The following is a 24,311-nucleotide window of genomic DNA, read 5'->3' on the forward strand; positions in this document are numbered from 1 at the left end:
AAGAGGGAGGTGCGACGCCCGCGGAAGCTGGGGGGCGGGGGGCGGGGCTGCAGTCAAGTCCTCTCGTCTGATTGGCTCTCTGGGAACCCACGGCAGCTACGCGGGAAAGAAGCCTCAGCTTCCCGCATGCGCAGTTAGTAAGACGGGGGCTCGGGTTTGTGAGGGGGGCCTGCGGCAGGAGTACGGCGCGTGCGCAGGCGCGGGAGTGCGTTTGCGTTCCCGCTCCTGCGGCCATTCCGGTTCACCCAGAACGTTGGGGGCGGGAGCTCAGTCCTGAGGTCAGGTAAGTGTCTGCGGAGAAGCCCGACACCCACACGGTTGCCCACGATTGTTAGAGGCTCTGGAGAGAGGACTGGGAGCTGGGACCCGTGAATTTCCCCGTTTGCGACCCTGAGTCGCGCAGCCCATTGACCTGAGGCCCCGCTGGCGGTGAGGTGAAGCCGGCCCGGACACCCGAGCTAAGTTTACCCTGGAATGGGTTTACCCTAGGCTGGTGGGGGTCGTGACTGGGGCTCTTCAAGGACTTGGAGAGGCGGGCAAGGAGAACCCACCCTTGTGGAGAAAACAGTTCCACCGAGGCCCGAGGACAAATGGAACGATGCTCGTTGACTTGCTCGGCGGAGCCTTAGGGAGCTGTTAGCATGCAGCTGGGCCTGTTATAGGCATCGTGGGTGTTTTCCTCTTGCCCAGCCTTTCGAAGGACCAGAGAAAACCCTTTCCGTGGGCCCCCAGGCCATCTCACACGCACTGGTCAGTTCGCCTTTCTCAGACGAAAGGTTCTTACCCTTTAAGGTACTTCGAGCTCTTAGATTTTCCTCTGAGTGTCCGAAGCCCACGATAAAGGGACTTCGCCAGCCTTGTCCTTAGGTGTGCCGGAGAAGCCAGGACGGAGCAGATGTTATTTGCCCTTGGAAAAACAAATCTGCCAAGAGGCATTCCATCTGATCTGAGCCTCCTAAGAACACCTGACAATTTTGTCTCAACAGTAGAAATTCAGTCTCTCCAAAACCCCATCCATCTATGGGAGAGTTCAAGCTTAAGTAAATCGAACCCTCCTCCCAATTGCGTTAATCCACCCATCAGTATTGTGCTTGTGTTAAAACCCAACCAAAATCAAATCATTTTTAAGCACACGGCTGTTTTCAGCAACCATGTTTCTTTCAAGTCCACCCAAAAACAGAAAACAAAAAGCCGTTTTACCACTAATTTCAGTTGGTTGCAAAATCTGTTACTTGAGATCCTCACACTAGGATGGGAAAGTGGATTCCTGAGATGGCTCCAGGCAAAGGGAGGTGTGTTTCCTTGCAAGAAAAATGTTAACCCCAAAACCGAGTACCGGAGATTAGTTCCCAACCATGCAAGAGGCAGGAGATCATTGCTTTCTGCTACAAAATCTGATGGACTTTGTTTAGTTTGAGTGTGTTTTTGTTTTTGGCAGTGTCATCTTTAGGTAACTTTCAAAAAAAAATCTATTGTTTTAATAAGCCAACATGTTCAGAAGCTAGTATTCTAATTAACTGAGTTATCTTGTTAACCAACTGATACAAAATATTCTAGTAAGGTTATTCACACCTTACTTCTTAATTTAGGTTAAGCTCTTTGGTAGCGTCTTAATTTTTACAAATTCAGAATGGAAACTGCTTTTGACTAACTGGTCTAGAGAGAAGCTTTATAAAAACAGAGAGGAGGTTTTTAAAGTCCATAGAAATTATTTCTGAATATAGAAAACAGAAGTAGAAGGTGTCAGAAATTCAAGTATATATTAAGTGTAGGAACTCTTCATCTTAATTTAACCCCCGCCCCCATACTGGAGATTTTGCATTACTTGTATACAAGCTAACACCACCATTTTATGCCCTTATAAGGGTGCACAGCAAAGGAAACCATAAATAAGACAAAAAGACAACCCTCAGAATGGGAGAAAATATTTGCAAATGAAACAACAGACAAAGGATTAATCTCCAAAATATACAAACAGCTCATGGAGCTCGGTATCAAAAAAAACTATATGATTTTATTATAACATCTTTGTATTGCTCAAGTATTCCTCTTTTGTCACAATGAGCTTTTGAGTGGAGATCTTTCATTCTGATTGGGATAAGATTAGGCTGTTCAGTAGTAGTGGCCGCTAATGGCTTGAGGCATTTAATGTTTGTTAACCAGGGTGTTACTCTGTGTCATTTATTTTTATATACAAAACAGCTTGTCATTGGCGGGGGTTGGAGGAGGGATGTCCTCCACAGCAAAAATGAGGAACTCTAAAACTTTATAGTTTAACCATTGAAGATGAAAAGGAATAATCAGGTGTACATTTAAACGTGACTTTTTTCATCTTTTCTGTCCTTCATGATTTTTTTTACTATATCAGATAATTACTAAAGATCTCTATGTTTAAACCAGGACTTGCTGTGATGAAGGTAGTTTTTACCTTTCAATTTGAACCTTCTGGGAAGTCACACTATATTCTTGGCATCATAATTCTCTCTTTGGCACCTGATTTCATAGACCACAATTATGACCTCACCAAACAGCATATCTTCGGTAATTTCATGGTTTCCAAGTATTTCTTAAATTGGACCATGCCAAGTAAAATTCTCTGCAGGTCATTTTCTAGATACCTTTTCACTGAGCTTCGAAAACAAAAGTCCATGAAATAATCTGTTTGCAGCGTGGGCTTGTGGAGTGTTAGCCACAGGTTCCTGAGCTTTGTAATGTAGGGATCCTAAGCACCTTACGTTTGTGGTGACGTGTACGATTTTTTTCTCTCCCTCGGTGGTATTACCTCTGTTTTACAGATGTGGAAACGTGGCCAGAGTTGCACAGTGAGTAAATCGTGGAGGCAAGGCATTGACGCAGGTCACGCTGACTACAAAGCAGTATGGCCTTTCAGGGACAAAAAAGTGAGAGGGGGAGTCAAGAAGAGACCGTTGAGGAAAATGAGCTAACGCTTTCTTAGCAGCTGGGGGAAGAACAAATCTGGAGATGTTATGAAAGGTAAAGAAACAAGCAGCAGGAAGGATAAATTTAGTTTAAAAAAATGGACTACCTAATGTTCTTGCAAAATAAGCCTTCCTGAAATATTCCACATAGTACACATCCCTTCTTTTCTTTATTTGTATGAAATATTCACTACGATAACATATTTGAACGTGCTTTGAAAACCTAAGTCCTAAACAAATACGAAGCGTCATTAATGGTAACAGTCTTTGAGACTTTTAGAGGAAAATGTGGAGTGTAGTTATTGCTGCTTTTTTAATGTGTTTGTCCTATTTTAATAGTGTAGTTGATAAAGTATAAAGTTCCTGTTAGGTGCCATAAATAGAAGAAAATGGCAGTGGTGCACCCAAATAGGACAGGTGTGATTGTGGATTTGAAGTTTTCTGTGAAAAAAAAACTGAACGGGATGTTGGTGTTGTATGAATTGAAAGCTTTTCTTTTTATCTACTTCTTTAGTGTCTCTTGAGCTGTGCAGCAGTAAGCCTATTAAATTTGGACCAAACTCAGAGTAGTTTCCTTTTCCTCTTGTCCTCCCAAATCAAGGATAGCAGCTCTGTTGTCCTTTCCTGCTCAGTCCATTGTCATTTTCTTATTTGAGAAATAATTCTCTGGGAACACTTACTGTGGCTGAAAGGTGCTCTATCTTGAGTGTAGAGCCCCCAGCCTAGGAAATGACAGGGTCTATTTCAAGCCTGAGCCAAAGTTCCCAGGGTTTCTGTTTGGGGAGGTGTTCAGCCCTCATAAGGATTTCAGGCAGCCAGAACAGGAGGATGAGCTAGATGTGAAAAGGAGAGAAAGGCTGCGTTATCTTTACTCCCATTCGGCAGGGAGCACCAGCACCCACTTCTGAGACAGAGATTATCGTTAAGCATTTCACAGAAAACCACCCTCTCGCTTAGCTTCTGGGGCCATCAGCTGGCCGCTTTGTCTTTTTAAAGCTCACTGTGTTTGGTCCTTCACCATCGATTAGGTCATTGTTTTTGAGACCTATCTTATCTCCTTATTCGGGAGGGGGAAGCAAGACCATGACTAAGCAGGTACTCAGCACTCCTGAATTCTGGTCTCAACTTTTTAAACATTATAAACGTAAGAAACAATAGCTCTTAAAAGTGTCTGTCCTAGCAGTTGGAAGAACTTGCTAATTCCTGTGTCCTTTGCTTCTCAAACTTCAATGTGCCTCTGAATCACTTGAGGATCTTATTAAAACACAGGTTCTCTGGGACTTCCCTGGCGGTCCAGTGGTTAGGCCTCTGCGCTTTCACTGCTGTGGGCCTGGGTTCGATCCCTGGTTGGGGAACTGAGATCCAGCAAGCTGTGCGGCACAGCCAAAAAAAAGAAAAAAAACACACAGGTTCTCATTTAGAAGGTCCTGAGATTCTTCATTCCTGACAAGCTCCCAGGGGGTGCTGTGGCTGCTGCTCTGTGGACCACACTCTGATAGCAAGATTCTAGAGCGACCTTATCCACTACAGTAGCCGCGAGCACATGTGGCTAGTCCAGACTGACATGTGCTGTAAGCGTGGCCACACTTCAGATTTTGCAGATCTCATATAAAAAAATCTAAATAATTTTTTATATTGATTATATGTTGAAGTAATATTTGGGATATATTGGATTAAATAAAGTATATTGAAATTCATCAGTTGCTTTTTACTGTTTTTAATGTGACTATAAGAAAATTTAGAATTTCACATGTGGCTTGCCCTATACTTCTGTTGGACAGTGCTGTTCTATAACATTAATGCAGGGGACTTCCTTGCGGTCCAGTGATTGAGACTTCACCTTCCAATGCAGGGGATGCGGGTTCAATCCCAGGTCAGGGAGCTAAGATCCCACATGCCTCCCGCTAAAAAAATAAAACATAAAACAAGCAGTATTGTAACAAATTCAATAAAGACTTAGAAAAAGGCAGCTTTAAAAAAATAATAATGCAATAGAAGCAACGTTTTTGATGTTCTTTTTTCAGATGACTCAGCTTCTCAATCCCCTTGTGACCATTTCACCTGTTCTTTTCGTTCAATTCGATATTCATTTGTCTTCTCTTCCTCTCCCGCCTGTTCTCTCCTTTACACCTTCTCCATCTCCAGCGTTGCCATCATGATCGTGGGGCCTTCATCCAGCAGTCAGACGATCTTAAGGGCCAGGACTGCAGGCAGCAACCACCTCACCTGGGGGCTGGTTAGAAATGTGGAGTCTCAGGCCCCACCCCAGCCCTGACGAGCCGTAGCCTGTTTAACAGGATCCCTAGGGAATTTGTGCATCAAAGTTGGAGCCGCAAGAGCTTTAACGGTCTTTTTTCCTAAAGCACCCCATTCCAGCGCATCGCCACATCTGTTCTTTCGGTTAGTTTAGGTGACATTTCTGCAAGGCTGGTACACCATGAAAGTTGTGGCTAAGAGACACTAGTACTCTGCCTTTCTAAAAAATACTTAAACAGTGAATTTTAGGCAAATGGTATCCAGAGGTGGGTCCAGAGTTGAAATCCTGTGTCTTCCAGATTCAGATATCCTCTCTCTGTCTCAGAGACACAAAGGCAGTAGCATCCCCTTACCGCTCTCCAGAGCATTTCAGCTGTTGGTGAAACAAGCCTCAGCTCACTGCATCTTGTTTAAATATGTGATTGTTTGCTCTGGTCACAGGCCACATTCCAGAGCTGAGCATGCCACCCATGAGCTAGGTGTCAGTCTTGGTTTGGGCTGACTGTGGAAGCCAGAGGAGGAACTGTGTACCAGCTGGATCCAGTCAGGAAGAAAGGTGCCTAATAGGATGCAGCTTCCAAGTCCCAATAACCAGCCTTCTGGTGACTTGGGAGCACAGTGAAGTCTGAGAACCACTGCTCTATGGTGTGTCATCCATTCCACGCTCTGGCATGTTATCTTACTTACAGATGTCTTAATTTCTCTTTTATGCTACAGGCTCATTGGACCCATCGAGGCCCATGCATGGCACATAGTAGATGTGGAAAATATTCATTGAACAAATTAACATTGCCTGTTTTAAAGGCGTCAGCCCTGTTACCTCTTAACTTGACCAAGTGAGAGAGAGCGTGGCTTTAACCTAAATTGCAGCCAGCTGTTTAGTGCAGACGCCACCCTCCAAGGAAGAGCAGAGCCGAGGGGAGTTGGGGTGGAGAGCCGGCCGGGCCGACGCTCGCACTCATGGGAGGGAACAAGGGCGCGCTGTCGTGACCGCTGGTTTCCCCTTACGCACACCGCTTGTGACCATTTTTAATGTCACGATGAGCTCTAATTTGAGCTGCTTTTATTGTTCCCCGAAGACTTTGGGTTGCTCTGTGGGTGTCACAAAAACTGAAATCCAATCCGTATTCTTCTCTGGGCTTTGGGGAAGTGGAACCATGGGTGTGTTTGTCATTTTTAGCCACCACTGGAGTAGAGCCAGAGCTCCAGGAGATACTAAAAGTATTTGGAATCGTCCTATTGGCTGTTGGAATTAGCTGTTAAACAAAGCAGCCAGTAACTGAACACTGGGGACCTTCTCGAACTCCAGTTGGGTGGGAGACCTTCCTGTGTGTGTCAGCTCTGAACTAGGACAGAAAGGTAGATTTGAAACACAGTGGGCTGGTGACAAAGCAGCTGAGAAAAGCGCTGTCCTCTCCGCCCTTTGTCTGGGAGTTTCACCCTGTCTCAGACCTGCTTCCTTTCTTTGTCGCTGCATTGTATTCCAGTAGCATCCTGCCTGGTCGGATTTACTAACGGAGTAGAAGCCCCAAGAGAGGTACTGGCCTCCTGTTCCAGGAACCTAATCCAGGGACCAGACGCTGTCTGATACACAAAGGAATTCTGTTCTGTGGACTGAAAGCAGAAATAAGGGGAGGGAAATTTTGGACATCAACTTAGTCTCATTCATTTAATCATTATAGGGGAGTGGATTCTTCGTTGTAGAGATTCCAGAGAATGTGCCTGGGTTTATCCTTATCTTTTCCTGAGGATACTTCTGACATATTTCACACACAGTAAACAGAAGCAGTTTTCAAAGCACCACTTTCACTGGCATACTCTGTTTCAAAATATCTCCCTTGGTAGCCACAGAGCACATTACGAACCGACACCACCTTAATTATCATCCACCGGGACTGACAGGACCTGCTCAGAACATGCTGAATATCGTGCTTTTCACAAAGAAGATGTGTCAGTCATAGGATTGAAAACTAGCATGGCCTAAAGCTTGAAGAGTATATTTCATTATATTTATTTTCCATAGAAATAGTAGAGAGAGAGAGATGGAGAATACTGTATTCATTCTAAAAATGACCAGTGTCATCTGTACTGGTAACTGAGAAAGGCACTTGGATTTCAAATAGCAAAATGCACATATTTACAAGGAAGCAATGCCTGCTAGCATGTTTCTGCATTAAGCTTATCTAGCGATCAGTGTTGGGCCCAGTGGATGTTAGCCGTCAGAACTGCTGGTGGGTGAAAGGTAAATGAGCCGAGAGAAACCTAGTGAAATAATTTGGTGGATGGTACGTTACTTTTGGCTGAGGAAGTTGCCTTCGGTAAACTCCAGTTCCTACCTGTGTTAGAGACCAGTTGCCATGAGCTAGAATTTACAAGGTTTCAAGTGGTAAAGGAAGCTGTTTAGAGCCTCACAGGAAGCACTTGTTAAAAAGAGCAATAGGACTTCCCTGGTGGCGCAGTGATTAAGAATCCGCCTGCCAGTGCAGGGGACACGGGTTCGAGCCCTGGTCTGGGAAGATCCCACATGCCGCGGAGCAGCTAGGCCCGTGCGCCAAAACTGCTGAGCCTGCACTCTAGAACCCGCGTGCCACGGCTACTGAAGCCTGCGCGCCTAGAGCCCATGCTCCGCAGAAAGAGAAGCCACCACAATGAGAAGCCCACGCACTGAAATGAAGAGTAGCCCCCACACGCAGCAACGAAGACCCAATGCAGCCAAAAATAAATAAAGACCTGACCTTTAAAAAAAAAAAAAAAAAAAAAAAAAAAGAGCAATATATCTGTTTTTAGTGCCTACATAATCCTTGATCAAGAAGTATTATGCGAGTGGCACATTTGTAGTTCCCCAAATCTGCCTGGGTGACAGGGTTTTTTTTTTTTTTTTTTTAATTCATTTTTGGCTGTGTTGGGTCTTCGTTGCTGTGCACAGGCTTTCTCTAGTTGTGGTGAGCGGAGGCTACTCTTCATTGCAGTGCGTGGGCTTCTCATTGCGGTGGCTTCTCTTGTGGAGCACGAGCTCTAGGCGCGCAGGCTTCAGTAGTTGTGGCTCATGGGCTCTAGAGCACAGGCTTAGTTGCTCCGCGGCATCTGGGATCTTCCTGGACCAGGGCTCGAACCCATGTCCCCTGCATTGGCAGGCGAATTCCCAACCACTGTGCCACCAGGAAAGTCCTGGTGACAGGGATCTTGCTAAAAACCAGTCTCATGCCTTCAGAGGTATCAGCAAAGCCCTTTCCAGAACACTGTTTTCTCTGACTTTACTCTAAGCCTGGTTGGGTTTCGTGGAGAGGGCTTATTCCTCCCATTTTCCAGATGAGAAAATGGGCGAAGGTTGTGACTCCCCCGCCCCGACCCCATTCACATGGGGAATATGTAGATCTCTGAAAAGAGGTGATACCTTTCAGATCCTCTGCCCTCCTCCCCTCGAAAAAAAGCAAAGGCCTGTGATTCACCATACCCTCATGGCTATTATTCTCTATACTATTCGTCAACTAAGACATTTCAGCCTTAGGCTACTCTCGAGTAGTTATTGAAATCTCTTGTTCAGCACCTCTCGCTTTCTTCTTGATTGAATATCTTCTCCGACTAGACTGTGAGCTCCAGGAAGATAGTGTCTTGCCCTCTTTGACCTCACGTCACTCCCTGTACCTCACGTCACTCCCTGTACCTCACCTCATACTCGGAAAGTAACAGGCACCTTAATAAAAATCAGTTGACTTGGTGGTTCTAAGGATGAGTACCGGTTGGATCATGTGATTGGCAGGCTTCTGAGGGAACAGATGTTCCTATTCAAATCCATGAAACTGGAAACATGAAAAAACAACAATCATGACATTGATTGATAGTGATATTTACTGTGTCAGACTGTTTAAGCTTAAGCTATAAAATAGACTATCACGTTCTGTCGTCTTTCCATTTTGATTTCAGATTCTCACACACTTAAATAATGTCCCTTGACTCAGATCCTAATTCTTGTGTGATGTACTATGTAATATTTCCTTATCAAGTTACAGCCCTGTTCTTTTGAATTTTATACTCAAAGCCTCCCCTTCCTGAGAAAACAACACTTCTGGGTGCTTTGAAGACATTTTTTGGTCTGTTATAAGAAAATATTTATCAGTTGACAAGGCATGTACTGCTGAGAGCACGGTAGACAAAGCAGGGCCAGAGAGAGGTGTGTGTTGCTGAGTATCCTGTCTGCACTAATTTCCTAAATCCCCTGCCTGCCAGATGGGTGGTCATCGTTTGAACTGGTTCATAAAAGGTGATTTTAGAACCCGCGGTGTCATCTTGAGCGCAAACAAGGCTGAAGGGCTGTCTTTTCTGTCTTATTCAGGTCCTGAGCAGGCAGAGCCACGCCCTATGAGCACCTCGGGTCTGTTCCGCTTTCCCGCCCCACTGAGCAGAGTGTGCATGGTGCCCTGGGGACTCCGGCTCTGCGCGAAGCTGGAACTCTTATCCCCTGGAACAACGGTCACTCCAGTCCAGGCGGCAGGCAAGAAGGACCACCCTGCTCTGCTCTCCCTGGATGAGAGTGAACTTGAAGAGCAGTTTGTAAAAGGACACGGGCCAGGGGGCCAGGCAACCAACAAAACAAGCAACTGCGTGGTGCTCAGGCACATCCCCTCAGGCATTGTGGTCAAGGTAGAGGAAGGAGGCCTTGGGGGTCCCCTGGTTTCTCCTGAGTGAAAACTTGTTCTCACCATGACCCCGGCAGTAGAGGGACTGCAGGTCTCGTGGCCGGTCCCGAGCGTTTCTCCCAGGCCGAACCTCTGCACAGCGTCAGGAGCCTCCTTCCAGGATCCTTTGCAGTTGCGCTCTTACTGCTGCTGTCCTTGAACTTGCAGGCCACGGTTCTGGTCGAGCCACTGGGCTGCAGGGTGGCTGCAGAAAGCTCTGCGGCACTGCCATGGGCTCCAGCCCCCAAGCAGCACGCAGGCCCAGGCTGTCCGCCAGTGGGCTCAGCCCTTAGCCTCCTGGCTGATCGCTCAGATGGTCGCATTTTCCATGTCCCTCCGTCCCCTCTTTGGTAAATGTCAGTGACACCTACCCTTCTGGAGAAGGACTGAGTGAGGTAACGTTGGCAACCCAATTTCAGCCCTCAGAGGAAAAATGCCAGGTACAGCTGCCTGTAAGAGTCTTTCTTCTGAATATAAAAAACCAACCTCCGATCAAAATATCGCCAGCTGTCAATACATTCTGAACCTCTAGGAAATGGTGCAGTGCTTTTCTCCTGTCTCCTGGTTTGGTAGCGGCCCACCACCTCTGTGGAACTGCCAGTCCATTCCGTATCCCCAGGGCCCTGAAGGCGGCACAAGCCTTGAGGCACAGCAGAGAGAGCAGAGGCGGGCTTTCGCACACCAGCGGTACCTTTCGCAAGTACTTACATATCACGTGAGCTTGCGGCCGGCCCTGTTCTGAGCCACTTCGTCACAAGCCTACACTCATGATGTGGAATCTGAGGCACAGGGAGGCTCCTGCACCTGCAGGAGGGTCAGCCCAGACCCAACCCAGAGTCTGTTCCTAACAGCTGTTCGTCGCTGCCACGTTTTTGAGCCAAGAGCGTATTAGTGAAGATCTCAATCATTTTTCTTTTCCTCCTTGAAAAAAGTGACATTCGTGAGCAACAAATAAAATTCTGAAACCTATTTTATATAGCTTACTCCGAATTTGCTTTTGGTACTATTCTTTCATCCTAATTTCACAGGATTTCTTTTATCAAATTGCTTTGCAAGGCACTCACCAGTGATAACGGAGATATTATGTAATGAATATTATGGCTGACGAATAATAAAGAGGCTATTTTCCTCCTTCAGAGAGAAGTTTACATGTATAAATGGGGCACACAAAGGGCTTGCTTAGACATACTGGTTGATGTTTTCAAAAGTATTTGGGAACTTTATTTGAAGGCTACTGTTACTTCTAAACAAAACAACACTCCTAATATTGGAATAGTTACAGTGAAAGCCACATAATACAGCTGGGGTGTAGGACTGGGCGGGGGCCAGGCAGAGGCAGGAAAGGGTATGGCCTTTGTCCTGTCACTGACCTACTGGGACTCCTGACAAGTGGCTTTCCTTCTGCGGGCCTGACCCCTCTATAAAGGGACTAGGTTGAATTTAATGATTCCTGAGGTCCTGCCCAGAACACACTGGCTTTCACATTATGAAATATTATCTCTTACAGTGCCACCAGACTAGATCCGTCGATCAAAACAGAAAGCTAGCTCGGAGAATCCTGCAAGAGAAAGTGGATGTTTTCTACAACGGTGAAAACAGTCCTGTTTACAAAGAAAAACGAGAGGCAGAGAAGAGAAAGCAAGAAAGGAAAAAAAGAGCAAAGGAGACCTTAGAGAAAAAGAAACTCCTGAAAGAACAATGGGAATCAAGTAAAAATGTGCCCAGAGAAAGGACTGCAGATTCTGACTGAAAGAACCTGCTGGATGGGACTTCGCTGGTGGCGCAGTGGTTAAGAATCCGCCTGCCGATGTAGGGGACATGGGTTCGAGCCCTGGTCGGGGAGGATCCCACATGCCACGGAGCAGCTAAGCCCGTGCACCACAACTACTGAGCCTGCGCTCTAGAGCCCGCGAGCCACAACTACTGAGCCCGCGTGCCACAACTACTAGAGCCTGTGCTCCGCAATGAGAAGCCACTGCAATGAGAAGCCCGCGCACTGCAACAAAGAGTAGCCTCCGCTCGCCACAACTAGAGAAAGCCCACGCGCAGCAACGACCCAACGCAGCCAAATATAAATAATTTTTTTTTTTATTTTTTTTTTTTTTTTTTTTTTTTTTTTTTTTTTTTTTTTTTTTTTGTGGTACGTGGGCCTCTCACTGTTGTGGCCTCTCCTGTTGCGGAGCACAGGCTCCGGGCGCGCAAGCTCAGCAGCCACGGCTCACGGGCCCAGCTGCTTCGCGGCATGTGGGATCTTCCCGGACCGGGGCACGAACCCGTGTACCCCGCATCGGCAGGCAGACTCTCAACCACTGCGCCACCAGGGAAGCCCTAAATAATTTTTTAAAAAAGAACCTGCCGGATGCCTCCAGGGATGGCGTGAGCTCCACCACCAGCGCAGCTGTGACGGGCTCCAGAGACAGCAGAGTTTCTAAACAGCAGACAAACTGTAGTGAATAGCAGTGCATACTTTGAGAATAAAACTGTAAGAAGAAACACGAGGAAGTCATTACTGTAGAAGGAGAAGGGCACTTTTTGGGGGAGGAAAGGCTGTCATTGTGACGCGGGGCTTGGAGGGGCTTCTGGGCGGCTGACAAGAGTTCTGTTTCTTGACCTGGACGGTAGTTAGAAGTATGTCACCTTTTAAGCTATACATTTGTGTGACTGTATCTGTATCTGCACCATGAGGCTTGTGAGAACTTAGTTCCCCGACCAGGGATTGAACCTGGGCCCCGGCAGTGAGAGCGCAGGGTCCTAACCACGACCGCCAGGGAATTCCTCAATGAAAATATTTTCTGAAAAAAAGCATTAATGTAAATAATGGACTTTTTATGGAAAACTATAGAATTGAGTCAAACAATAGCATTTAGTGCCTCCTTGTCATCTGCTGGAAGGTCATTGCTCAGTGATATATAGATGTCATTAAGAGAACAAAAGAAAACAAGATGGCGAAAGATTTACAAGTTAGTAAGTTACTTGCCCATCTTCCCCGTTAGCTTAATAGACTATATGTTGACAAGTAACCTCTCTGATGTGGAAATACACATGTCATTCTCTGTATGCTGATTTACAAGTAGTAGGTTTATAAAAGATGAGGTTTCAGAAACTTGGGTTTGTGAATTTGGTTGATACCATCCTTCAAGCTGGATCTGATCTTACAAACTGTTTGGGGGTTTTCAGGCATGGTTTGTTAGCACACATCCGGAAGTTTATGCATAAAACTAGTAGGGAAACAAACCATGAGGTGAGAAGGCCACTGTCAGACCCAGGGTCGGCCTCATCCGTGAAGACCAGACTGCATGCACCCAAATAAAGTTCCCTGTGAAGAAGCCAGGGAAGGTCTTCCCACCTCGGAGTAGCCTGGTTCGGAAGTTTAGCTCTACGCAAGGCTCTCGACCTCTGGTCGCAGTGTGCGGGGCCCTTCCCAGGTCCAACCTCCTTTTAGAAGGGAGCCAAGTGAAGCATCTGGAATGGTACACAGAAGACCATAATAGCGGAAGGGAATTTGGGGAGCTTCAGACAAGAGGGACAGAAGCTTTAACTTCTGTCTCCCCGCTTCTTGAACCTTTTTGAATTTCCTGTCATGTCCACGAAGGAGATGCAGACAAGCCGACTGCCTAGTGGTACCCGTTCCTCCGGCCTTTAGAGCTGTCATGGCTGGGACCTGGCCTTACACCTGTGAAACTGACCAGGTCCCTCCTTCTGTCTTAGTCTACCCCTCACCACGGTAAGTCCTCATTACATCGGGATCAGTGCCTAAGGAATGTAGTAAGGACGACCTCAAGGTCCCTTTGGAAGGGATGTTGGGGACCGCCCCGTGAATTCTCAACATGTCCGAGGCAACCCAGTCTTCCCAGCACCAGAGCAGGTAGTTCCTCCAGTGAGAACAGGATGAAGTAGCTAGCTTGAGTTTAAATGCTCACAGGTTAAGTTCCTAAAAACAGAGTGGCCTAACTTGGGGGAGCACAGAAAGGGCGAAATCAGTAACATCGCCTCTACTCTTGTTCTCCTTCCTGGCACACACTTAACGTCTGCTGCAGTTAAGATGCATCCGTGACGCAGCTTCACCTGATCCCTGCCTTCTGACTTAACCGACACATCCTGTCCCTGGCCTGTTGTGCTACTACTGATATTGTCACGCAAAATGTTTCTGGACCAGGTGGGAAAATGCCCTTTGACAGGTCTCTCCCCACTCTCGCTGAGGAGCCGTTCTTTAAAATACCACCAAGAATTTGCGGAACCCACATCTTAATACAAGCTGTTAATGAAAATAAGCTTTATTACATCGAGTAATAAATACAAAGATGCAAACAGTTCCATTTTCTTCCAGATGTTTGGATCAACTTACAGGAAAGGCAGAACTGAAATCTACATACAGTCTCAGGAAAAATTTCGGGGATCCTTGTTGGGTCTGGTTTGGGAGGTTGCTCTTCTGTATGTATATAACTTGTGCATTTTAAAAATCGACTTCAGAGCACTAATAGTCATGCAAATGCTTAAGCAAAAATGAATTTACGTTAAGCAGAATCTATAGTGTATGGGAAACAAGGGGACCAGCTACTAGTTAAGTGTGCTGTCAAGTCCGCACTACAAAAAAATCCCTTCAAGTTGTATCAGCTTATGAAAAGGATCAAAGAACAATCCGGGTAACATAAATGTATTCAAAAGAGGAAAGCGAGACAGTGGTATCTTGGAGGCAAACTAGTTTGCTGTAAGATAGGTAATTTTTACGTGCATCTTTTGAATCAATGCTTTAAAAAAAAACAACAAACACCTGGGTAGTTCCTAACTATTTAAAATGTAACTCCCAATCAACTGCAAAATCTTTCCTCGATCTTACAGACTATAGATTCGGAGCCCAGTGAACCATGGGAGGGGCAGGGGGAGGAGAAACCAAACTGTTACCATTTTGAAAACAAAAGTTTCATCTGAACAGGGGAAATGAACTGTAACTTCTCTCCGAAGATGGAAAACCGTCCAGGCTCACAGGGCAGCTAGGACCTGGCATTCCGTTCCGTTTCAGCCAAGCACTCCCGCACCAACCCTCGAGCGTGAATGATGCCTGGAAGAGAAGCAGAGGTGGACGTCAGCCAGCAGCACCCATTCCAGAAGAGGAGGAGGGTCCTTCCAAACCAACTGCGAAACCCTCGGACTGGAGGAACTCGGGACCTGCATCCAACACCCCAAACCCCATCCCACCCCTCAAAGCCAAAACCCCTCTTCACGTCTCCCTAAAAGTTTCTTCCCATGCTCAAGGTGACAGCCAGCAAGCTCTCTTTTTATGACATGACTCTCTATTTGAACCATGTTACCATCCAGATGACAGGAGGAAGTGTGTCCCCACCCAAGTTCTTTAAGCAGGGACCCGCTTTGGAGATTCCACACCTTCAAACCATTATTTTTCCTAAATTCTAGAAAGGGCTTGACAATGTCAGGCAGCCTGGCTGATTCGGGTGCGAGACGAGTGCTCACTCAGGCCACCTTGGTCCACCGCTTTGTCCTTCCCCCCAGGGGACGGGTGCCATCTTCTGCACTATTATTCTCCCCTCATCTTTTATCTCTATAGTTTGGGAGTTATCTATTGCTTGTTTGGGTTTTGTGGGGTTTTTTCTTTTTTTGGTTTTACTGAACTTCATGAAATATTGATTTCATTTTAATAGACACCAAGAAGCTACTCCTTCTAAGAGCTGACCCCCCAGAGGGCACTGGGAATGACACCCCAAGTCACTCAGGTGTCCCCACCCTTACCCCCCAGAGCTTCCGAAGACTTTCTGGAAAGGGCTGTGTAGCCACTGTCACAGCTACTCCACTCCACCATTGTACTGTGACAGCAGCCTCAGACATTAATAAGCAATAGGTGTGGCCATGTTCCCACAAGTCTTTACTTAACAACACTGAGGTCTGAATTTCACATAATTTTCACATGTCACAAAATCTTATTTTTTTCACCATTAAAAAACGCAAAAAACATTCTTGGCGCTTGACTCCCTTGTGCCCTTCTTACTTGCTATGATGTAAACTTGGCCACCTTACTGGTCGGGGTGACTGTGGGGCCAGCTGCTCACCCAGGATGTGCCCTGAAGCAGTCACCAGGTGTATCCATGTGTTGACCTGAACTGCCAGCTTTGTTGGGAGGCTGCAGGTCGCCTGTCAGAGAGACTGCGGGGTCCAGCATCTTCCCAGACATTTGCAATCAGGTAATCGGCACTCCCGTTACCAGCACTGTGGGCAAAGCAATGCCCACCTGACCCCCAGGGCTGGATTGGGGGTTAAGCTCCTTCTCTCCCCCGAGCCCTCTTCCGTTCCAGCCTCTAACTGCCAGCCCCCCTCCCCACACCTGTGCCTGTTATTCCCCAATCCAGCTCTGCAGTCGGTCAGTCTCTTCACAAAGGTGTCATGAACCGGCCCACTGCTCTGGGTGAGAGCCTGTCCTCAGCCGGCCTTGCCATCACTGGAGCTGTGGCCTCAACTGCAGCCCCCCTGTCACGCCCCAGATTTATAGCCACAGAACATTTCCCTCTCGATTTTCTCCAAATTTGCTTCTCTAACCTTAAAAAAAAAAAAACTCCTAAAATTAAATTCACACATAAGCCACCGTGCTCTGAACTGCCACCTTCTAAAATAGAAATCCTTTTCTCCTCTCCACGCGGCTTTCACTTCATGAAGCAGCAAAAACAACCTATTTCTCTGCCTTCTGAAGTCAGCTGGCCAGTCACCTCTTCACGTGAGTCACTTTCTTCCTGTGGCACCATCCTCCCGCCCTTCCTCCCTCTTCAATCAGGAAAGAACTTCAAAGCATTCTCACTCCCCCGCCCCAGACTGGGACTGACCACACGCCCCCCCCCGGGCCCCGCTCCAAGGAGGACAGCAGAGGGCAACGCAGGCCCCCTTGGCCTCATGTCACTGGCCTCACCCAAGTTGGGAGCCTACCTTATTGGGCCGCCCAGGGCTCCTAGGACCAGTGTCGGCCAACAGGAGCAGAGCGGGCGTGAGGCAGAGCTGCAGGATCTGGGTACAAAGACTTTTTTTTTTTGCCCACACCATGAAGCTTGCAGGATCTTAGTTCCCTGACCAGGGATCGAACCCAAGGCCACTGCAGTGGAAGCGTGGAGTCCTAACCACTGGACCACCAGGGGAGTCCTGGGGATTCCCTTCTTAGACGCTGCATCTGACAACTGGCCGCCAAGCCCCTTCCATCAGATGTACATCCCACAGACCTGCTCACCCAGCCTGACACCTCCACAGCCAATTCTGTAACAAAGCGGGAGCCCCTGTGCCGCGGGGGACTCTTCTGTCTGCCACCCTCCGTTTTCCCCAGAAAATCTTTCAAGACAGTTACTAGGCTAGTGCCGTGGGGTCCACCAGCAGCGAGGCGTCACCTGTCATGGGATTCCCGGGCCCACGATTTACCTCGTTTTAGTCTCTCCATCGCGCTCTTGCTGCCCGCGTAGGTGGGTCTGATCTCTTTCCCCAGCTCTTCGATGATGGCCAACAGCTCAGCGTATTTGCTCTGGGGCACCTGGCTGTTCCCAGTTCCCTAGAATCAGAAAGAAAAGGGTTCAGGAGGATTGAACCCAACCTGACCCCAATGCCGTGGTCAGGACCCCACAGCATGCCAGCTCCACAAGGGCAGGGCTGGGGAGAGGCCCGAGCCGGGGGCAGGTGGTGGAGGGAGGGTGGCCTGGCCCAGACTCCAGGGCAGCTGCAGCCAGGCACGGCCCACCTGGGCGACAAGCACAGAGCAGGGAGCCGGCCCTCTCTACTGTCCCCGCACACTCAAGGCAACCACCCAGCAGTCTGCAGAAAGCCCTTTTATCATCTCAAATGAAAAAAAAAAGACGGGCTTGTTGATAGGAAAGTGTTCACTGAGAATCTCCTTGAAGGAGCCGATGGGCGGGCAAGTGATGGGGGGGAAGGGGCGTGCTGAGGGTCCAGAGTGGGCGGAAGAGATGGAGGCCACATGTGGGGTCAGCAGGACCACAAAAACTGCCAGGGACCACCCAGACAGAGCCCAGAATGTATTTAAATTCATCCATCCTCCCCGGCAGGCAGGGCCCACCACACAGAAACCTTTCTCTCCAGAACCCCACAAACAGCCCGAGCAAACACCCGGAGCAGGGAGGCTGGGTCCCGTCGGCCTGTGGGCCTCAGCCGGGCCTCCCTGGCCCCCCCTCCCCCGCCCCCCCCCCCCCACAGCTGCAACAGGGCGGCCACCTCCCTCCAGGCCCTCGCCTGCTCCCCGCTCCTCTGCCGCCTCCGCCTCCTGGCCTCCTGGTCCTTCCTCCTCTCCTCATCCAGCTCGGCAGCAGCCTCCTGCCGCCACCTCTTCAGGGGGTCCTCGCCCGTGCCCGCCTCCCCTCCGGGGGCAGGACCGCCTGGCGGGGCACGGCTCCCAGCCGCCGCCTCATCCGTGGGGCCGGCCTCCGTGGCAACCTCGGAACGCGAGTGGCAGCCACGGGAATCTCCCAGCTAGTGGCCCGGGTCCCCTCCCTGGCGGCCAGCGGCCACCTCCCCTGAGGGCCCACCAACCCAGTGGGGAAAGCAAGTCTGCGCGAGGTTGGGGCAGGGGTGGTCCACAGTCCCGTAACTGGTGGAACCAGGTGTAAACCAGGTGTAAAACTGAGGGGCCAGCAGCTCTCGGTGCAACGCATCTGGACTCCACTAGGATATGGGCCCGTCCTCCCTGCAGGGCCCATGACCTTGTGGGGAGTGAGTGGGAGCAGGGCCCCCCTCCTCTGTCCAAGCTCAGATCCAGAGTCAAGGCCAGACCTCACTTCCCCAGGGACCAGGCACAAGGAGGCCCACCAGGGACACACGTGGGGTGGTGGCCCCATCGGGAACTGTGGCTCTCGGGGCTTCCAGCCTTCTTTGGGCTCTCCCACCCCTTCCTGTCACTCGGTGTCCCCCGTGAAACCCCCTGCCACTTCTCCATTCTGATACCTTGAGCCCTGGGTTGAGGAAGCTCAGATGACAGCTCCATCATTTCTACTCCTTTCACCGCTTCCCCTCTGGCCCAGGCCGCCCCTAGGGCCCCTCCCACAGCACATCCCACCCCCGCTGCCATACCTGGGTGTAGCCTAGAGATGGCGGCCCGTAGTCACTCAGCAGCTGGCGGTACTGTGATGACGTCGCCATACTGGTGGAGGGCGGGTGGACACTCCCAGCTACAGGGGAGGAGACAGGAGTCAGTAATCAAGTAGCCTTGGCTAACTGTATCCGAGGTAAGGACTATGAGTCTCCCTGCCCAGAACTCATGCCATCAACAGTGGTCTTTTGTCTCTGAGGATACAGAACCCTATTCCTGTCCTCTAGTTTGGCCACGGCTGATACTCCGCGTAGATGACTGATGGTAAAATGTAGCTAACAGACCACTGCTCTTCACGCCCACCACCACAGCAGACATTGCTAATCAATCACAGAAATCCTTCCCATACATGCAGTCAAAACTGGTAGCAAAGACAAAAGCTGCTGCTATTCTCAGCCTAACCCTTGCAAGTCCCCTTTTCCTGGGTCCTGCTCCCCAGAGGTTGATATCCTAGAGACACATGGCTGCCACAAGAGCCCATCTGCTACTAAGGCTGGTCCACACCTGGGCTGAGACTTCCTGTGTGCCCAAACCTCTGCTGGAGTATATGGTGAGGAAGACAGGGGAAGATCTGGAGGTTGTTGAGACCCAACCCTGGCTGGGGACTGGGGTACTGGACACAAAGTCAGAAATCTGAAGCACATCACAGCCTGTCTGTGTGTCCTTGGACAAGCCGCTCAACCTCTCTGAGCTCCTGTCGCCCCTCCCCAAAGAGGGAACAAGACTCTCGGCAGTCTGAATCTATGCCCAGCTGGCTTCATCCCCATGGGGGAGGCGTAAGACCCCACTTACGGACTGTAACACTGGGAGACACTGTCCCTCAGCAGAGGGACCACGGGGGGCCAGGGCCCGGCTCAGAATGGAGTCTCCTGCATGGGGGGTGGGGAGGCCCTCAGCAGGGAATTTTCCAGCTCCAGCTCAGTAGCTGGAAGCATGCAGACCCATAATGGCGTCCGAGTGGTCATTAGCAAGTAAAGGATGTCCTGCAGAATTACGAACAGCGGTAACCATGGAGAATCTACCTAGCCCTCCTCAGCAGCTGCCCGCATGCCTCCACGCCCGGCCAGGGAGCAGCTTCCCCTCTGCCTGCCTTCCCCGGAGCCAAACTGTCTCTCTCTCACGCACACGGCGGGCTCTGCAGACTTGGCCCCCGGGGATGGACAGCTGGTGCCAGGCCGGCCAAACCAACCAGCTGCTCATCTGGTGTGGGCAAGGGGAGGGGGCAGGGGAGGAAGGAAGTTCAGGAGCTCAGGCTGCTGGAGCTGGAAGGGGCCCTGGAGCCCCTCACTGCAGAGACAGAAACACAGACCAGAGAGGGCGGGCACTGCCCCAAGCCACACAGCACAGAAGAGACTAACACACCGCACCTGTCCCTCTGTCCGGGAGCCGCAGACAGCTTGGTACCTGACGTGTCTCCCTCGGTCTCAGGCCTGCCTGGGTTTCTCCACTGGGACCCAGATTTATGCTCAACCACGGGATGCCCAGTCAGGAAACGTGAATCCTGCCACGTCTAAGCTGGGACTGGGCACCGCACTGCGCTCCTCCGAGCCTCACCACCACGCCTCTACAGTGGGGTCGCTGAAACACCTGTGCTGCAGAATCACACCTCCGTCTGAAGCAGCTGCGGGTGTGCAGTGACCAGAGCACAGGAGTGTGGCAGGGCGGGTGACCCCCAGCTCCCCTCGCCACATCCGCCAAGCCTCAACTTCCTGACCTTCTGATGTGGGCGGTGAGTGCAGTCTGGGCAGCTCAGGCTTTGCTGCCCCAGGCCAGGGTTCAAGTCCCGCCCACCACAACTTACCACGCCTCTCCGAAAGGCCGCAAGACTGTGTGTGTGGGGGGGGAGGGGGTGTCTACTGCACCGCTCGGCACTTCAAGCCATCTAGAAGATTCCAGCTCCCTGGCAGGAGGTGAGCTGGACACCTCTGGTTCATTCTCTGCACCACCTCCTGCCCTCCTCTCGCTGCAAGTCTGTATTTCTTGCCTCCCCGACCCATCTTCTCTCCCACAGCCAAGGGCTTGGACTAGGAGCCAGTCCAGCTGCGCCATACGCGGCTGTGTGACCTAAGACAAGGCCCTTCCCTCTCTGGGCCTCAGTTTCTCCATCTGTTTGAGGTGATGGTTCCCACCAGAATGTCTCAAGGCCCTAGATGCTGCTCCTTCAGGGTGCCGGTGTTAGGTCCCGGGGGGCTGAGCGGAGGAGGAGGAATGGGTTGGGGGCTTGGGGGATGGGAGTCAGGCAACAGCTCGGAGCTTGACTTTCCCATGGCCTGGGTGATGTGGTAGGTGACCCCGACTGTGTGCCAGCGCCAGTCCCTTACTCGGTGTTCAGAGGGGGGTGTCTGTGGCCCTGGAGAGAGCTGGCGGAAGGGCCCCGAGTCCCACTCATGCCCACACCTTCCTGCAGACACAGCGGCCGGCTGCCGGAGGCCTAGGAGAAAACCAGACCGGGCGTGAGCACAGCCGTCACGGAGCATCGCAGACAATGCGTGTAGTGTGCGGGGGACCAGGGAGGGCCCGGAGCCCAGGGAGGGACTGGCAGAGGCCAGCAGCTCCTGGGGCCAGCCGCGGCTCCCCGCCCCCAAGCCAGACAAAGAGCGCCGGGGCCTGGGGAGCTGGCGGCCTTCCCGCCACTTGGGGCGCCTGGGGGGGCTCTCCGGCGGGGAGGCGGGGGCTTTGTCTAACTCCGCCACTGCCACCGCCGGCCAGGCCGAGGCTTGGCAACTCTCGAGCAGGAGGCAGGGCTGGAGGGTGTGAGGGATGATGACAAGGAAGCCGGAGGAGCGGCAGCCGAGAGTCCATCTTGGATGCAAATGGCACGGGGAGATCCGGCCTTTCTAAAGGGGTCCACGGGGAGGGGGGCGGCCCCACCAAAACACCAGAGACCTGGGGACCTCAGCAGTCCTCCTGGAGTTCACCGCAGGAGAAAGAAGAAAATCTGTGTACAGGTGCTAGCCAGCCCAGAGGGCTTCGGGGTCCCCAGCGGGTGCCTCTGTCACCCTGTGACCCCAATCCCCGAAGGGCCCCATTCAGGGCGCCGGCCTCAACTGCACCAGGGCCGGCCTGAGACTTCCCGCCAGTCCGGGCTGGCAGCAAGACCCTCCACCCATCCCACCCCGGAGTCGGATGAGGGAGGCAGTGAGAAATACTGTGGCCACAAAGCCCGTCTTGGTAAGGTGTGCAGACCCCAGAAGAGGTGAGAACATCTGAGGAGAAAACAGGGGCTCTTGGGGCTTAGCGCCCACATCTGACCAACTCAGCTATCCCCCACCCTGTCCTTCCACCCCCTGAATCTTAACCCTTTCCAATCCCCAAATTTGGGTCCAAGAAGTTAAATACACACACACACACACACACACACACACACACACACACACCTATACACACATATGCATATACATATATTGCTTTCCTGGGGGCCTCTTCAAATTTTTGGAATTCTGGAGTCAACATTCGGAGACAAGGCCCAAAACTTTCGGCCAACTGCTGGCGTGGCATTTCTGACCAGCAAGGCCAATCCCCTCCCTCCCAAGCCCCCTCCATGCGCCTCGCTTTTTTGGAAGTTTGTTTCCCATCAAGAGTCTAAAGGAGAAGAACCTTGGTGAAGGGACAAAGCCGGTCCCCTCTGAACCCACAATTTCACCTATCGCCCTCGGTCCCTGGGGCAAGACCCTAGGCACAGCCTAAAGCTGCCTGACAACTTCTGCAGGAGTTTCCTGGGACCGCCCAGCTCCAGCCCCAGGGAAAGGAGAGGACGGCCCCTCCGGCTTCCGAAGGAGGGGGCCTTCTAAACCCAGACTTGGGGGCTCCGAGATGCGGGGGCCCCGCTGAAACGACGCCCCCAGCCGCCGCCTCCAGGCTCTCCGAGGCCCCCGATCTCCTCCTACTTCTCTCCGCGCACGCCTGAAGGGACCTCCCGTGCGACCCATTTTGAGCGCCCCGTCCCACGCGCCAGGCCGGGCGGGCGCCCACCGACGATCTCCACTGCACCGCCGGTGACCCCAGCGGCCCCGCTCCCTCGGGGTCGGCTGCACCTGGCACGCTCGCCGCCCCGCAGCGCCGCCCGCGCGTGGTCCGGGCTTGCTCACGTGCACCGCTGCCGCCCAGGCCCCCTGCCCGGACCTGCCCCCAGCTCCCTAAGGGCGGCCCGCGCCGGGGTCCCGGCGCCCCGCTCCCGGCGCGGCCCGGCCGCTCCCGACTCCCGCCGGCAGGGGCCCTCGCCGAGCCGCCCAAAAGCCAAGGAAAAAGGAGCCGAGAAAGCCTCCCCCGCCCTCGCTCGCCGCGCTCCCCAGGAGCCCTCGGCCGCCGGCGTGGGGGGGACCGCGGCGGCCGCCCGTGCCCCGGGCCCCGGCCCGGCCCCGAGGCCCGGCGCGGGGCGCACCCGCGAACTTTGGCAGGGCGGGCACCGGAATCATGGCGGCGGCCGCCGCGCTGCCCCGGGCCGGGACCCGGTGCCCGCCGACCCCGGCCGCCGCGGGCCCCCGGGAGCCGGGGCCGGGCGCGCGGACCCCCAACTTGGCGGCACTTGGGGCGCGGCGCGCGCGGCCCGCGGGGCGCACTCACTCACCGGCGTTGAGGGAGGCGGCGGGCATGTGCGCGGTCAAGTTCGGTTTGTAAGACATCCCCCCGAGCGGCGGGGCGCGCCGGGGCGCAGCGGGGCCCGGCCCGCGAGGGCGGCGGCGAAGACGGCGAGGCCGGGCGGCAGCGAGGCGGCCCTAGCGTCCGTGCGCCCGTCCGTGCGCCCGCCGAGCTCCCGCGCACTTTTTGTTGTTGACGGCTCGGGCCGCACCGGCAAATATGGCCGTCCCTCACCCTGACACCCGCTGCAGTATATCACCCATACATCGGGCGGGCGCGCGGGCGCAAGGGCGGCCGCAAACTTTGAGCGGAGCCAGCGGGGCCGGCCCGGGCCGGGAGGGGGCGGCCCGGCGCGCCGCGGCCCGGCGTCAGGGGGCGGCTCCGCCCGCGGCCGCGCCCCGCGCCTCCGGGCGCGCTCGGCGCCCGCAACTTGGCAAAGTTTCGGGGGCTGGGGTCCCGGCGGCGCCCGAGGCCCTCGTGGGTCCCTTTCTTCTTCTGCGCTGGCGGCGCCTGGAGATTTGTGCTTGTACCGATTTTTTTTTTTTTTTTTTTTGTAAGCTAGGTAGGATTGCAGAATTACTTTTTTTTCCCCTTGACTGTGGGGGCAGGGATGGAAAATTACCTGGAGAAAATGGTGGCGAGTGGTATTTTTAAGCACGTAGATCATTCCAGACGCCGAGGTCTGGCTACTCCCCAGAATAAGAACAACCAATTCTTGACATTGATTTCAAGTAAATTTCATGTCCCTCTCGGTATTAAGTGGTTTTTAACCCCTTGGCG

At 51.9% G+C, this 24,311-nt stretch overlaps 2 protein-coding genes and 1 long non-coding RNA gene across 7 annotated transcripts; 2 read left to right on the top strand and 1 right to left on the bottom strand.

Moving 5' to 3' along the window:
- Positions 1-149: 149 nt before the first annotated feature.
- C14H12orf65 (chromosome 14 C12orf65 homolog) lies at positions 150-11,762 on the top strand. Of its 4 annotated transcripts, XM_032602358.1 has the most exons (4): positions 227-283; positions 2,796-2,822; positions 9,529-9,836; positions 11,379-11,762. In XM_032602358.1, exons 3-4 carry the CDS (start codon positions 9,555-9,557, stop codon positions 11,619-11,621), a joined length of 525 nt encoding a protein of 174 aa, XP_032458249.1. In that variant the 5' UTR covers positions 227-283; positions 2,796-2,822; positions 9,529-9,554; the 3' UTR covers positions 11,622-11,762. The 4 variants fall into 4 exon arrangements, with proteins under 4 accessions (XP_032458248.1, XP_032458249.1, XP_032458250.1 ...); XM_032602357.1 differs by lacking the exon at positions 2,796-2,822 and having other exon boundaries at positions 150-283; XM_032602359.1 differs by lacking the exons at positions 227-283; positions 2,796-2,822 and adding an exon at positions 326-429.
- Positions 11,763-12,119: 357 nt separating this feature from the next.
- On the top strand, positions 12,120-15,838 carry LOC116739132. The gene is made up of 2 exons (XR_004345467.1): positions 12,120-13,595; positions 14,805-15,838. It is a non-coding gene; the product is annotated as an uncharacterized LOC116739132 (long non-coding RNA).
- Positions 14,123-23,872, bottom strand: CDK2AP1 (cyclin dependent kinase 2 associated protein 1). 2 transcript variants are annotated; one of them, XM_032603263.1, is made up of 4 exons: positions 23,521-23,860; positions 18,935-19,032; positions 17,279-17,405; positions 14,123-14,930 (listed from the first exon to the last, which is right to left on the bottom strand). In XM_032603263.1, exons 1-4 carry the CDS (start codon positions 23,573-23,575, stop codon positions 14,863-14,865), a joined length of 348 nt encoding a protein of 115 aa, XP_032459154.1. In that variant the 5' UTR covers positions 23,576-23,860; the 3' UTR covers positions 14,123-14,862. The 2 variants fall into 2 exon arrangements, with proteins under 2 accessions (XP_032459154.1, XP_032459155.1); XM_032603264.1 differs by lacking the exons at positions 14,123-14,930; positions 17,279-17,405; positions 18,935-19,032 and adding an exon at positions 19,039-21,384 and having other exon boundaries at positions 23,521-23,872.
- Positions 23,873-24,311: the final 439 nt, after the last annotated feature.

Source organism: Phocoena sinus, chromosome 14 (assembly GCF_008692025.1).
Source record: "Phocoena sinus isolate mPhoSin1 chromosome 14, mPhoSin1.pri, whole genome shotgun sequence".
In the NCBI taxonomy this organism is placed as follows: domain Eukaryota; kingdom Metazoa; phylum Chordata; class Mammalia; order Artiodactyla; family Phocoenidae; genus Phocoena; species Phocoena sinus.

Coding starts and splice junctions, on each gene's coding strand:
- CDK2AP1 (XM_032603263.1), bottom strand. CDS start 23,575: ATGTCTTACAAACCGAACTTGACCGCGCACATGCCCGCCGCCTCCCTC. Junction 19,033..23,520: donor CGCCGCCTCCCTCAACGCCG/GTGAGTGAGTGC, acceptor CCTCCCCTGTAG/CTGGGAGTGTCCACCCGCCC. Junction 14,931..17,278: donor GATGGAGAGACTAAAACGAG/GTAAATCGTGGG, acceptor CTTCTCTTCCAG/GCATCATTCACGCTCGAGGG.
- C14H12orf65 (XM_032602356.1), top strand. Junction 9,837..11,378: donor CCTCAGGCATTGTGGTCAAG/GTAGAGGAAGGA, acceptor TATCTCTTACAG/TGCCACCAGACTAGATCCGT.